Source organism: Rhea americana, unplaced genomic scaffold (genome assembly GCF_003343005.1).
Source record: "Rhea americana isolate MKP2758 unplaced genomic scaffold, rheAme1 scaffold_161, whole genome shotgun sequence".
NCBI lineage: Eukaryota > Metazoa > Chordata > Aves > Rheiformes > Rheidae > Rhea > Rhea americana.
This window is the reverse complement of record NW_028185717.1, coordinates 1,291,944-1,307,647: the sequence shown is the minus strand read 5'-3', so window position 1 is coordinate 1,307,647 and position 15,704 is coordinate 1,291,944. Positions and strand designations below refer to the sequence as shown.

General features: G+C 36.5%; 1 protein-coding gene across 3 annotated transcripts in view; it reads right to left on the bottom strand.

The window, feature by feature from the left end:
• Positions 1-6,799, bottom strand: part of WDR7 (WD repeat domain 7) — a 151,316-nt gene extending 144,517 nt beyond the window's left edge. For 2 of the 3 annotated variants that reach the window (XR_014895260.1, XM_085300171.1), the window contains exons 1-7: positions 6,545-6,799; positions 5,231-5,337; positions 4,118-4,196; positions 3,341-3,515; positions 1,653-1,729; positions 885-1,004; positions 312-457 (exon numbers count right to left, since the gene is read on the bottom strand). Coding sequence is in view for 2 of the 3 variants with exons in the window: in XM_085300171.1 (XP_085156297.1) it covers positions 312-457; positions 885-1,004; positions 1,653-1,729; positions 3,341-3,515; positions 4,118-4,196; positions 5,231-5,337; positions 6,545-6,724 (884 nt within the window). In the remaining variant the exon portion in view is untranslated. The remainder of the gene's footprint in view (positions 1-311; positions 458-884; positions 1,005-1,652; positions 1,730-3,340; positions 3,516-4,117; positions 4,197-5,230; positions 5,338-6,544) is intronic. The other variant, XM_085300172.1, reaches the window with a different exon arrangement.
• Between the last annotated feature and the right edge of the window lie 8,905 nt (positions 6,800-15,704).

Genomic DNA, 15,704 nt, shown 5'->3' with positions numbered 1-15,704 from the left:
TATGTCACTTATTCAACAGCAAAATGCAACCCTTCACATCACACATTCTCCAACCACTACCATTATGAAGTGAGTTATGGCAGTATCAGAAAATAACAAGACAATCTCTGATTTTAAATTACTGAGCATTATATATGATACATTTGAGGGGACACACACTTTAATATACGCTCATGGAAGATTAATTTTTACAACTTTCACATAGTCTTGTAACTAACTACAAGCCAAAGATATTAAGTATTTATTAAAGGCTCTCTTGTATATTTTTCCCCTCAACCAATAAAGCAATAYGGTGTTTCCATTTTGAGTACCTGGCTGGTAATTTGTATATAAAACTTTGTCCATCTTCTGTCCATACAATCACTTTATCAGCTGACACAAAGTCACCACCAGTCCACGTCTGCTCATTCTCACTAGGGACCGAACATAAGAGGGAATAATCTCCAGCATCAAAAACCTGCAAAGAGAAGAGTATTATTAACTAACCACAGATTAAAATGCCCAGAGAGCAACTAATTACAGTATTTCAGCACAGATATATTAATTTGTCTTAGAACAATATTTACTTAAGATACAGAAAATTTATTAAAAAAGAAAAACACTAATGTCTACTTAATGACTACAGGACCATCCAAAACATTATAAATATGGTAGGATATTACCTTATTACATTATATCACATATTTTGTCTAGTTAAAAGTAATAGATCTTGTATTATTAAAATACAATGCAAGACAATATACTTTTAGGAATTTATATTCAATGAACTCTACAGTTTTAATTTAAAAAAGAATAAGCCTTTTGGTCTGAATGCCTTATTGGCATTTATCTATAGTGGAAAAGAAAAAAAAATGTTGATATTTTAGTCAACAGGCTTTCCTTACCCTCCAGTATTTGGAGCACACTACCAACAATGACCGCTGGGTAAAYGCACAAAAAGAAATGCTTTGACAGTTTTGACAATAAATAGGTTTAGACTCCTCTTCAAATATTGGCGTAGTATCCTAAGAAAAAGAAAGTTGCATTAAATTAACTACATTCTATCAAAAAAAAATGATCTGGAAATTAAACAGACCCAAATTAGCTTGTCTTACAAACAGTATCTTCAAAGACAGACATTTCTTAATCATCGAAACTATCATAATAGTTTAAATTTTGCTCAAATCAAAAACATTTCTATAAATCTTAACTGAACTAAGCACTTATGTTTTATTTTGATATACTCCTGGGTACATCATCTGTTGAATATCAATCTTCCTGCAATAGAGAGTCAGCTCTGCAGACTATCGCATACGCAAGGGTAGCACATACACAGACCAGCAGAACCAGAGAAGTGATGTATAAGTAACTGGAGAGACAGACACAAAAACAAGAATGAGCAAACAAAAAAACAAAAACAGATAGATGCATCAACTGGAATAAACAAGATGTCAATGTTTTTACTCAGAGAACATTGGCATATAGCTGTAATGAGGTGCTAATAGCGTCCAGCATGTCACCAGAGGTGAGACCTGAACTGCTGAATAATCAAGCCCCTGTTGCCTGCCCCAATTCATAGACTAGCACGCGTCTATTTTCTGCAGCAGTTTGATAGTTAACAGTTGATATTGGTGCATCCAGCAAATACCATCAATTCAGAAGGTTTTGTTTACCTGCATGTGACTAACTTCAGAGGTTATTATCCACACTTTCAGAATGCCAGTCACTGAAACAGCTACAACAGTATCCTCTGGAAAAAAATAAATACAAAAAAATTAGATCGACAAATACAAGACCTTTTCCATTTTGTTGCACATTTGTATATATCTGAGTATAAAAATACACAAGAATAACTAATATTAAAGTTTATCAAAACATTCTTGAAATATATGCTTCAAATCTGAACATTTATTTGTGAATTGGTATGCTGTAAGTATGCATACATGCACGCACACACACATGCACTCACTAATTTTAGGTTTAGAGGCTCATTCYCATCATGAGAGGGTGCAAGTTCTCTTAATTAATACTTAAGGAACCAATTGAAAAGGGCAGGGGGATGGACAAGTAGTCCCAATTGTTTTGGGTTGGACGTTCCCAGAGAGCTTCTTTCAAAATTACTGTATCAGATTCATTACCTTCAGGAAAGAAGCATATTCTGTACTTGTCAAACTTTCCAGAGATTCCCATATTTCTGCCAGCTTCTCCAGGTATATAATCCTACTGTGTACTCCAATCAGCAAACTCCTCACACATTTCCTACAATAGCTTCCGAAGTATTATGACAGTGCTTTTTACAAAGCCATTAAATGATCTTGATTCGAATTACACATCACACTAATAAAGCATTTAGAGTGCTTGCAGCCTTTCTTTCAACCCTGTGGCAGCACAGAAGCTCTTGCTAGCACAGTATTCTCACGAATTCTTTCTCGGTTCTCAAGGAGAGAACAAGGTTCTCCTTGTTCTCAGGGTTTCAACCAAGGCATGCATTGAAGGAGATAACAAAACCATTCAATATTTATTAAGTGAACATGGAACCTGTTGTACACATGGACACACATGAGTGTACACATGTGCATGCACACACACGGAATTTGGCTAGAGCTGAGCTTCTGTTCATGAGAAAGCATTTAAATATAACCTGAGCTATAATTCTCATCTGGTGGAACAGTAACAGAGATAATACTAAAAATAAAGATTATCAAGTCTTCTCTCTGAAGAGAGATTAAAGCAACCTTAGAATCACAGAGCAGTTGGGGCTGGCTAGGAGCCCTGGATATCCCCTGCTAMAGTCTCTGCTCCAGCAGGGTCAGCCAGAGCAGTCTGTCCAGGACCATGTCCAGGGGGTTGTGAAGAGAGCCAAGGATGGAGATGCCACAACCTTGCTGGGGAACCTGTTCCAGTGTTTGATCATCCTCACAGTACAAAAGTGTTACTTGTGTTTAATTTGATTTTCCAGTGTTTCAGTTTGTGCTCATTCCCTCTCATCCTGTCACAAGTGCTACTGAGAAGTGCCTAGCCCTGTCCTCTTCCCATCCTCCCATCGTTTATGCCCTCCAGACATTTATAAACATTGATAGGATCGTCCCCAAACCTTCTTTTCCAGGCTAAACAATCCCTCTTTCAGCCTCTCCTTGTATGGGAGATGCTCCAGTCCCCTTCTCAGGGACTAGAAATAAATACATATCCATTGCTTTTTATAAAAGGCTAGTACTTGATGGCTATTGGACAAGACCACCTTCATTACTCAAATAGGAGAAAGAGGCAAAAATTAACACGCTAGTTCCCTCCCTAGGTTGTTGAAAACAGTATTGCTCTTACAGGAAGACAAAGTCATAATAAAAGCAACAAAAATAATTACCTTGTGTTCTATTGGATCGAATGATACTCATGGAGCTGATCCAGTCAGGAGATATCTTTGATAATAAAGAATAAAGAACTTCAAGGCTGGTAGCGTCCACAACAAGAATTTCTGGATAATGTCCATGGCATAACAGTCTCCCCTCACGCTGAGTCCCAACAGTGAATTGGTAGAACTAAATGGATATTAACAAAATACAGAGGTTATACTCCCTGTGAGGCATCAACTTCTTTGTTTTTAATCAAAATCATAATTTCATAAATACATTCTAATGGCTATCTGTTTTAAAAAAAAATGGCACTGAGAACTGGTAGGAATTCTATGTGTGCAAGCAATACTAAGGAAACTTTTTGCAGAGGTGCTCCTTTCTCTTAGCATCCTCTCAAGGCAATCCTTTGCCTCCTGTAGCTGACAGGAGGCTGTCTCGACCTTCCCTGCTAAGATCATCCTCACCCTCCCACCTCTTCCTATCACTACTCCTCTTAACATCTCTTCCTTTTCCTCTGCTCTATCCAGCCCTTCTGATTAATTGATTATATCTTCCTCAAAAGCTGAAGTAAAGCACATTTCCAACTTGAGGGCACTTGATAATGCAGAATACAGCATAAGCTACATTGGCATATTCCAGTATCTTACATATTATATATATACATATATATAAAAATAAAAGCATCATTAAGCTTCCAAGAAATTCCAGTCTTGTTTTAATAACAGAGCTGCAGTTTCCATGCTATACAATGTGTAGCATGGCTTCTCAAGCATACACAAAGCACTAACCTGTATGCCAGTATGTGCACAGGCTAATTTAGTGAACTCTATGCATCTCCCATCATTCACATCCCATAGACACATCTCCCTAAAATACAAAACACAGATTACAACTACATCCAAATTATTTCATTTTTCCAAGGATTTCAGAAACACTTGTATTGGGAGAAACTTAAACAATTGTTAATGACTAGATGAGTTGTATTTTTATAAAGGAAACTCAAATTTTACTTGAATTTCCAGTCCTTCCATCCTAATCTAAACAAATTCTGCTTCCCTGGTACAGTTGTAGGGGGAAATGAGTAAAATGCTATGGTTCATCATAAACCATCAACACTAAGTAAATGCAAGTATGTAACAGAATGCTTGATTTCTCTCACAAGTATTTCAAATTATTATACACTTCACTGCCTCCGCTGAGGCGTTCAAATATTAGCTTACTTTTTCCATTTTTGTAAGGAAGAAAACCGTATTATCAAAAATAGTATTTTAATCAAATGATAGTAAATACTTCACATATACGTATAAGTACTCTGAAGTTTACTCTGAAATTTACTGCAGAGGTCCAGGAATCATTTCCTGCCAACCAGATATATTAGGACTTAAGTTTGCTTCTACTCAAGAAGTAGGCCTTAAGATAAGCAGAGCAATCGAGTAAACACAGGTGTCTGTCCACAACTCAACTTACAAAGTCGCTCAAGCAAAAGGATGATATAAAACACAGAAGTACCTGTTCTGCAGTTGGCATCATCATACATTTCTTTATCTACCCAAATATAAATTACATCCAAGGCAGCACAGATTACTTTATATACAACTGTGCTGTGTCCTGCCACTGAATCCTGAAGTACAACAAACAATAAAGGCAGTCCTCCAAGATCTCAGGCAGACCTCTATGCTCCTTCAGACCAGGGATCTAAAATTCACACCATACTCAGTATTTACATTGGAGAAGTCTCATCAGTTGGGATATCTATGAATGCGATAGACATTAGACTAAAAAAATAGTGTGAATGAGAAACTGAATGAAAAGAAATGGATGCAAACAGCCCAATCTCTTCTATATCCTCAATTTCCATTATTTAACAGATCTACGTATTAATAAATCTTCAGAAAACTCACCCACTTTCTGATGCACTCACTATATACTGCTTTTCACTGGAAGCAGAAGCCTTTGATAAACAAGTAATTGAGGCTGTATGACCAAACAACAGAGCTCTAGGATTAATCTAGAATCAGAGAAATAAAACAAAGCAGAAATAACATAGGCACCATTACCTACCTAGAACATACACATTTCAAATTTCTGTTTTATACAATATAGATCATATAAATATTCTATATATTGTATGTATATACATATACATATAAAAACACACACTTTATTAGCACAAGTGTAGAAATACAATCTTCAAGTTYGCATAGCATGTTGACACAGTATGTGAAAGAACCAGTTTCTAACTAATATTGTAATACTAAATTGTAGAAAAAGATCATTTTGTGTAAAATCAATTCTATTTTTAATTTTAAATCACAGTCTGAATTTGGCTTAAGTCAAAGGAAAATTTGAGCTATACTGCAACAATAGTCTTTCCCCAAATCAAGCATACTTCATGACCCTTCTACATTTCTAAATAATTTTATATTAAATTCCATTCATACATTAAAGATAAAAAAGAAAAATGACCCTTATTTGCCCTTTCTAGAAAAAAATGGTTCTTCTCCAGTTGTTTCTCATTAAATGAATTAGACACTAGCATAATTTATGGGGGTAACTCAGAGATTGACATTTTTTTGGTATAACCCTTGCATGAAACATGCTTGATTTTATAAGAAAGGACCTTTTTTCTCCTCCATTCCAAGGGCTTAAAACCATTTGTATCCAACCCAATTACTACCTCATCTTTAAAACGGACACTTGCAGATTTCAATTCAAGGGCAGAAACTGACACAATAACCAATCAGTAATCTTCACCTCTGGAAACAGAGCTTTTTCCTCATTCTGTTTTCATGGGAAACAGCTCAAATAAAATAATAACCTTAAAAAGTCACCTAAATACAGTCAGTTGATCTCAAAAAAACTGTTTTCACAAAATACTAAGCAGCTAAACCTGAAAGTAACTATCAGTTTAGGGCATCTCCAATGCCCAGAAAAGAGGAAATAACTACTTCAAAAATTTACTAATGCAGCAGCAAAGTTGGAGTAAATATGCTTCTTTCTAATCTGAACTACTCACTACTAGAAGCATATAGCATCAGCTCCAGGCCTGATTTCAAGAGAGGGAGGTAGAATATATGAATAAGCGTAGAAACAACTGAACACTGGAATGGATATTCAAAGTATCAAAGAATAATTAAAAAAAATCACTTTGGCAGCAATGGTTAATTTTTCTTTGTATTTGAAGCGTTTAAGTTATACACAGAGTTTAGACTTACCTCTAAATCTAAGGAGAGGTCCCAGAGACATATTTGTCCGTCGTGACATCCTGTGACAATCATCGACACGTCATCCATTAACAGTAACGTTGATATGCAGTGCGTGGGAGCTTTGCGGCCCCACAGGACGATGGGTAGAACAAGGCTATTTCCTGCCATTTTGCTTTCACACCTGTCCATTGAACCACGACAACAAAAATTAGGTCTCACCAGGTCTGCCTTTTCTGCATTTATTGCCGTCTCATCCTCATGAAAACTTAAAAGATCAGGCTGAAACGATTGTAAATATTTATACATGAGAAACAGTCACTATACATGCTACTCTTCAAATAAAGTACAATATACAATCAACTCTTCTCATTAGGGAATACGTGCTTATTCATAGCTAACACAGGGATTGAATAATATATTCTTTAAGCAGTCATATGTAAAATGCAATGAACTGTGATAGTATTAAAACTTCACAATGTTAGTTTCTTACACATTTGGCAAAATTTTCAGAGTCGCATTTCCCTACTTACATAGGCACTTTTTCCAGTATCAGCCTTCTTAAAACAATTCTGGAGCAGCAAATGCTTCCAGTCCCAGGGCTGTAACAGCTTTTATATGCCAGTCAGCAGACTCCATCCCCATTGGTCAAATGTGATGACCTTAGTCAAAAACAGGGCCTGGTGCTTTCGACACATCACTATATGCTTTCCAGAAATATTTTTCGATTAGAATAGTGTCACATCAGCCTAACCTTTTTAATCGATATTTATGTTGGAACGCATAATATCTTGTATTAGCTGAAGTTGGAGCTGAAAATCTGTTCAAGGTTATTACAATCCCTTCATCAATTCTCTTTGCTGATTGTTTTTAACCTTTCACACACAGCTAAAGGGATTATCTAAACAAACAAAAAGGTAACAAAAAACAAAGATAGTCTAAGTAAAAGCAGCTTTGACTTTTCTCGTTTCTGGTTTCTAAGCCTTGATGGTAAATGTATTCAGCTCTCCACCTCCCCAGTAATGGTGGCTAAATAGTTACTTATACAGTTTACCTAAGGAGGGAGAAGAAATTGGAACATGCAATATCAAGAGATGTGATGGTAGGTSGAGGAAAAACAAACAAACAAACAAAAAGTCATAGCTGGTGTTATCAACACCGTAACTAAAGAGAGGGCAGGAATAGATAAAGCAACTGCASATGACCTCTCATGCTTCCTCATTTCTTCAGCATTGCCAACCACCACAAGCTAAACTTCAAAACAGATCTGCTCTGATTTAAAGATCAAGACTTTAAAGGTAGGAACCAAGTTTATCCCCTGATTTATGGCAATTCAAGGTTCACATTGTCAAGTTTTGTTTTATAAGGGTGATACGTAATCCAGTCATTYGGTGACAACTGCAGCCATGCTGATTCAAGTGCTCTTCCTGAAGAATAACCTTCAAATTTTGCTGCTGTGTTCTACTGCAGGCTCAACTCCACTTCTCACTGAGGACAGAACTATTGTGCAGCTGCAGTAAAAGGCAGTAGTCTACCGTAAGATCTGGCATTTCAGTAAAACTGCCACCAAATTTACTGGCTTAGCTAGTAGATTTGACAATTTTTGTAATGTTCATCTATAGACTTAAAAGTTTTATTTATTTATTTAAAAAGTAAAGTTGTATTTAAAACAAAGTGACAACTAGCCAGCCACTTGAACAAAAGTCTTCCGAGGAACTATATTAATGCTAAACATGCTTGTAAAATATTTGAAGGTAGTTTTCATCACTGTGGTTCGCCATAAGGACTAGATGTTGGCCACTGTCTAACAAGCAATGCTATGTAACATTCGGTCTTTGTGCCAATATTTAATATCCTATAACTATATTGACACAAATAACGTGGCCACTTTTTTTCATCTGTCACAAAGCCAAAATTTTCTTGGGATTGTGAAATGGAGAACAAAAGTGCTTGAATCATAACTTCAGAGAAACAGAAAACACTGCAGAAACTGAAATAGTAAAAAACTATTAGGAAGATTTGCAGCACGTGTAAGTGTAAAAACACAACGTTGTTTATGCTAGCAATATTTTGGGCTCCAAGACCATTTCACAGAGTGTGTTTATAAGCTGCCATCCTTGCCCTGGCCAGAGTGAAAGTTTACTTATACTGAGCTTGTCAGTTTAGTTCCAGTTCTTCGGATGGGACAGGACTGATGTAAACGCTATCTTAACTGCCTATCTCCCCTTTAGCATGGAACACGTTTAAACCAATCACGCATGAGAAAGTCTACACAGAGGAAAAGTAAACTGCAAAATACAAGATTTTCTTTTACTTCCCAGTAAAACAACTCAGCTCAATATACTTTTTAGGTATATTCTATATTTAATGAATAAAAATGTTAGAATTTAAGTTACATCTGGATCATACCAATGGTAAGTTTATAAATAAGTGACATATGTACGATCTGTTCCCCATGCTCTTACTTGCTAAGAAACAATTGAAAAATAGAAAGTGCAACCATCAAGTAGAGAAAATACATCAGGAATGACTGACATTGTTATTGATCTCTCATTCCAGATTGAAAAAGAGTTGCATTAGTTGCTCTCCTAAATTATAGTAAAAGTTTGAGTTACGGAAAGTTAATACTTGCTGTATTTTGTGACGAATGATTGGGAAACACTGTTTTGCCAAATAAAGGAGATGCTCCTTATGTGCTATCTTGAAGTGTTTAAGTTCTAAACTTACTATAACTATAGTTCAAACCAGAACAGAATTTCTGATTTACAGGAGTACAAACAAGACAGACACAGGCAGAAATTATTGAAGAAAGTCTTAAAATATATATTTCATATCTTTAAATAGACATATGTATTTTTCTTGCTTGTGTGATGTATTAACATTTGCATTTGTGCACAGAGATGCCAACTTTTTTTTAGAGCATTTCAAAAGCAGAAAGATAGTCTCATCTATGGGGGGGGCGGGAGGGGGAAGTCATCCTGAATCTAAGTCAGGTTTACTGCAACTCAACTTGCCCACTGCACTAACCAAGTTCTCCTCCGTGTGCCTGTGACAACCTTAGCAGACAAAAGCTACAGTTATCAGAAGCCCGCAAACCCCTACCTACAGTTGAGCTCACTGCCTGACCAGCTCCTGCCAGCCAGCACATCACAGATTAAGTCTGCCTGCTTTTTTTCTGGTGGAAGCACAAGTTTCAGCTTCAAAACTTCATGAAAGCTGTCAGAACTTATTTTAACAATCTTCAGTTCTACTGTAAACTATTCTTCAAGGTTAATTATCTCCTTTCAGATGAACTCAAATTTGATATAAACAGAGGCAACTACAGATCTTACTTGTACCTAACATGAATGTGACTTTTTTGATCTTACATATACCCCCATCATTCCTACTGTTGACTTCTATGCTTAAGTGCTTCTGCATCAAAAATCCTTTCTATTTCAGAACAGAAGTACGGTTTTTACTAACATAGTTTTTTCCTATGCTACATGAAGATCAAAAAAAAATTACCACCTCTCACATATGTAAAAATTACAGTGCAATTTCTTCAAAAATGTAATTTCACATTAGTTTTCACAAATGCTGTCTATATTTCTAGAGCAAACAACCTCTGCAGCCAGAGAATCAAATATGATAATGTACATTGAAAATGGGGGAAGGGAAGACAGCGAATAGTAGAATAATGAATAGCTAGGTATTAGAAACTATAAAGTAAAAACAAACAAAAACTATGATTCTTGTAAAAGAGGTTACAGAACCAGTTGGATGTAGCAAGTCTCAAACTTCTGGAGAGAGAGATGCACTGTAGTTTTGCACAAAATCTAAACCATAAAACTAATACTACCACCCACAATAAAATGCCATTTTATGTCAACTCATTTCTTGCATCTGATTACACTATGTTTATTAGGAATTATTTTACAAAAAGCTATTATTTAATGAAAAAGTATAAGCAAAGACCAAAGATCAAGTATGCAGTCTATTATAACATTCTACAAACTACAATTAGTATTTTTAAGATATGCCTGAAAATGTATTGCTGTTATGCAATAGCAGATCAATTGTTCCCTGCCTGGATGATCACAATACAGAACTGTAAACAATTAAAAATTCCAGAGGATACAGTGACCTTACTAATGATTGCATACCTGTTAACTGAAAAGTTGCAATTCCAAAAATACTTGATTTACAGTGATTTAATCAGAAAAATATGAGAAACAGACGTAAAACATATCCAGACATCATACAAAAATGAAATCAAAAAAAAAAAAAAAAAAACAACTTAAGTCTTTTGCCACCCAATTTTTATACTCCTAAAATGAAAGACATGCTGGGAAAGGTGCGAAGAGATGGAATTTTCTTTATATGTATATACACACACACATCAAAGCCCTTAAATAACAACTGAGTTACAACTTCTTTTCCAAAGTGTTCTTCCCTCACTACTTCCAAAAAATTCCCCCCAGTAGACTAGAAAGGCAAAACCATGCCAAAATTAATCCTGAAAGATGCTACAGCTGCAGACATCTGCATATAAAATGTTCAGTGCATTCTTTTTACCAGTGATTAAAAGACATACTGGTTTAGCAGTAACCTTAAAACCGCTAGTATCACCACACTTCCTCYGAGTGTTTTATTTTTTCACGACAGTAAAAGGTATTTGACCATTAACGTAATCTGTGAATTAGCATTTTTTTAAAATGGATAATATAACAATCCATCAACAATTTTAAAGCTGAAAAATCTAGGAGTGTATCACCTATAATGCTGATGAGCAACACAAAAACCTCTTTTCTCATCCATTTCATTTCTTATTATTCATAGTTCAGGGAACAAGTCACACTCTTCATGCTTATCTCAGTGATGCAAATAACTGCACTTTTGAATAAATACAGACACTCCCCTATCAGGGTACACAATTACTTCCTCTTTGCAATTTTACAGTAAGCTTAATGCTTTACCAAACTATTTTAAAAGCTTTAAATTTGACAGTAGTACAGAAACATACTTAACAACAAACTGAATTTTCACATGAAGAGGATATTACAACATATAAAAGTGCTAGTACATACAAATAACCCAATGTACTTTATATTTTCCATACAGAAAAATGTGAAAAAGTACTGAAAACTATTAATATCAAAATACATTTTAAAGGTTTGCACACAGATACTTCAAAACTTTTATCTAAATGAGATAAACATCATTCTTAGGATATTTAACATCAATCCTTGGGAAAGAGAATAAAAAGAAGAGCTACCTCTTTCCTTCTAGGTTTTTATTACGATATCGCAATGCCTTCACTAAAAACTTCATTTTCCGAAAGCACCACAAGTACCACATTTTAACAGATGAAGAATTCAGTCTACAAAGAACAACATTACTCTATCATTGGTGAACACCAAATACATTCCCTGTAAAAAAACAAAACTCATTTAATGTCTGTAACAATCGATATATAATTTTTTACATCGATGACGACAAACCACAGCAGCAAATAAACACTGTACCTATTGACAAAAGCATGAAGTGAATCATCACATATGAAATTTCATGTTCAGTTATTTATGCCCTTCTTGAATAAACTGCCTATTTTTGCAGAAATAGGAACTGGAAATTTGAGCTGGAAAATTAAATGGTAATATCAAACTGAGTTAAGCTCTTCTCGCATCACTGGGGGTGCTCAATTTTCCCCTACTACCTTCACTAGTGTCAGAGTCCTAGTTTTGTTTCCCTGTGCATGCGATAAAAGAACAAGTTTGTGTTACTGCATATAAATTTTAAAAATRTAAGTTGTATTTATTTTGTTTCCCTTTCAAATCACCTTCCCCCAGAAGACAAAACATACATAAGCACAAAGACTTGACAAAAGTGAAGTTTCTTTTTTTTCCTCTGCCCAGCAACTTAACATTTTTTTTCTCTCTCCTGTGCTCGCTTTTTCATCAGACGAATGCTGTAAATCATTGCATTGCTATCTGTTGCAGTGCCTTAGAAACTTATTTCAACTCACGCCCTTGGAATCACAACCTCTCTTCTTCAGTCCCTCTGTACAACCCTGAGAGATGCCTCTTAGTTCTCCAGAACTCAGAGTGTCTCTCATGTTCCCACTAAGTAAGGTGACAGGAGGATGAACCAGCCTACACCAGACAATCTCTACCTATACTCTTAATTAAGTTTCCGTATCTCTCCAGATCTACCAGAGTAGTCTGGACAGCGAGGCATATTTCACCAGATATAACGACTAGAAAAGCATAAAATACGCATTTTTTTAATTTAGATCTCATTTTTTTCAGCTACTTTATGTAACTCAAAACATAAAAGTCTTTCTCGCACGGAGTAGCCCAAAATTGGTCGCAGTACTGCAGATGCAAAGTGACGGAACACGRGAACAGGTTGCGCAGAGAGGTTGTGGAGTCTCCTTCTCTGGAGATCTTCAAGGCCCGCCTGGATGCAACCCTGTCTACCAWGCTCTAGGTGACCCTGCTGAGCAGGGAGGTTGGACTAGATGATCTCCAGAGGTCCCTGCCAACCTTACTGATTCTATGAATCCTTGGGAAAGAGAACAAAAAGAAGAGCTACCTCTTTGGGTGTCTTTGGGGACACCCAAATCCTTTCCTACAAAGCTGCTCTCTAGCCAGTCAGATTCCAGTCTCTACTCTCACTTATTCCAATGCAGGACTTTCATTTGGTTCAACCGAACTTCATGTATTTCCTGTCAGTCCTTTCTCTAGCCTGCCAAGGTCCCCCTGAATACAGCCCTGCCTTCATTCCCCCCAGGTTAGCATCATCTAGGAACTTGCAGAGAACGTCCTGTTTCCCACTGCCCAGATCATTAATAAACACATAAACTGGTGTGGACCCCAGTACTTCTGAGGGGCAACACCAGTCACCAGCTGTCAGCTGGGCTCTGTACTGCTGATCACAGCCCTTTGCATCTGGTGCGAGAGCCAATCTTCCACCCACCTAACTGTCCACTTTGCCAGGCCACATCTCACAAACTTGGCTATAAGGATACTGTGGGAGGTTGCGTGAAAGGTCTAACCAAAGTCAAGGTATCCATTGCCTTCCCCTGTCCACCAGGTCAGCACCATCTCATCATACACRGAATGCAACCAGACAGGGCAGGTGTGATTTGCTCTTTGAAAGCATCTTCTTGCCCTTCATGTGCTTAAAGACAGTTTCCAGGAGGATCTGCTCCACAGCCTCCCCAGGGACTGACATCAGACTGACCAGTCTGTAGCTCCCCAGATCCTCCTTGTCCTTCCTGAAGATGGGTTTGACCTTTGCCTTTCTGTAGCCATCAGGAACCTCCYCAGACCACCAGGACCTTTCCAAGATGACAGAGAAGAGTCTTCCAGTGACACTAGCCACTGTCAAGCCCCATGGATTTTCACTTTAGTAGTGAAAAATAAGGGAAAAACGGTATTAAGTACTTTGGCCTTTTCCACATCCTTTGTCACTAAGTTCCCTGTATCTTCAAAATATAATCTAGTTAGTTATATACATGTAACAAATGTTTCAGTTGTGTTCTTCACATTTAAAGAGAAACTGATCCTTTAAATTACCAGAGTATCCAATAAAATTGGATTAAATYCACTATTTTAACATTAGTAAAAGAGAAGGATTTGAAAGACTATCACTATTAAATTCTCACATGGGTAAAAATTTGGAACACACTAATCTGGTAAACTAGTCAAGTGACTCTACAGCAGTGTTTAAAGCTGACACTCAAGCAAATTTGATAATCTGAGATAATTCAATAGCTTTACTCAAATAGAAATTTAAGTACAACATATTACTTTGATTCTTAATCAAAGACGCTCATACAACGTCATCAAGCTACAGTCCTCTAAACACTAACTTTCACCTTCATACTTAGTAAGTATGGCAAATTGTCCACAGCTAACTTATTGAACCAGAAAACACACAGTAATTTCAAAACAAAACAAAACAAAAAGAAAACAGTCTGAAGATATCAGGCAGAGGCAGGATAAATTTAAAGTTAACAGTATCTTACTGTTCAATATGACTGGGGGAACAACCAGGTTTGACAGCCACAGCTATACAGACAAATATCAGATATGGAGGTCAGAGAACTTTAAATAGGTTTCTATGGCAGATTAAAAATAAAGTCATATAATTTACATGATTTGTCTTGTTTCATAAAATATAGATAGAGTAAGTGAGACTATCACCTAATCAAAACTATTCCATATACAAACCACAGCAGAATTCAAAACTCATTTTCATTTGCGATTTCCTCAAGTTTTCCCGGAAGTTGCAGATAAGATAGCTGACTAGCAAGCTTAGAGATCTCCCTAAACCTTGCAAGACTCACGAATTAGCTATTTTCCCTGAAACAGCATTCAAAGTAAGGATTTTTTGCAGACAGAAAAAGCACCCGAGCACAATTAATTTATGATAGGCCAGAAGCTAGTGAGAGTGACTACTGCCTTAGGACAACAAAAMCAGTTTTGTGCCTATCACTAGCAAGTGAATATAATCCTCTAGCTGGTACTATTTCTACGCCCTGTGTGCAGAAAAACAGTTGTGGCCAATACAGCATTTGGTATGCATGCGCTTTTTTCCTTTTTTTCCCTTGATATATTTCAGCAGTTAGATAATAAAATATCAGAAAATACTTAAAAAGAAGCAAAGATAATGACACTACACACTGCACGAGCAGGGAATATAAGCCTAAAGGGAGGGGAAGGAAAATCAGAACACAGTATTGGAGACATCTCAAGGCAAGATAAACAAAAAGGTGTAATTAATGTCATACTTCAGCGTGACCACCCAGTGTCACTGTGCAATTCATTTGCACTGCTGATGACTCCCRAAGTGCAGACTAGACTGACAGAAGCACACAAATTTTTCACCTTCTTATCACACTTAGAACTAATATTTTGCACACGTATCTTTAAAACGTCAACTGCTACAACTACAAAGCCACAGAAGTAATACCAACTCTGACACCGAAAGGAAAACTGTTTAGGTTTATTCTATGTGCACAAATACAAGTAATCATCACCCTGACTGATGTCACATGACATCGCTAGACTTCAGTTATCTGATCACTGTCTGAAGTATTGTATATCTAATTGCTATGGCTGTGCTCTGGACTACAGCAAATCACAGTGGCATCTCCCAAAAAAGACATGGGACGACAAAAAAA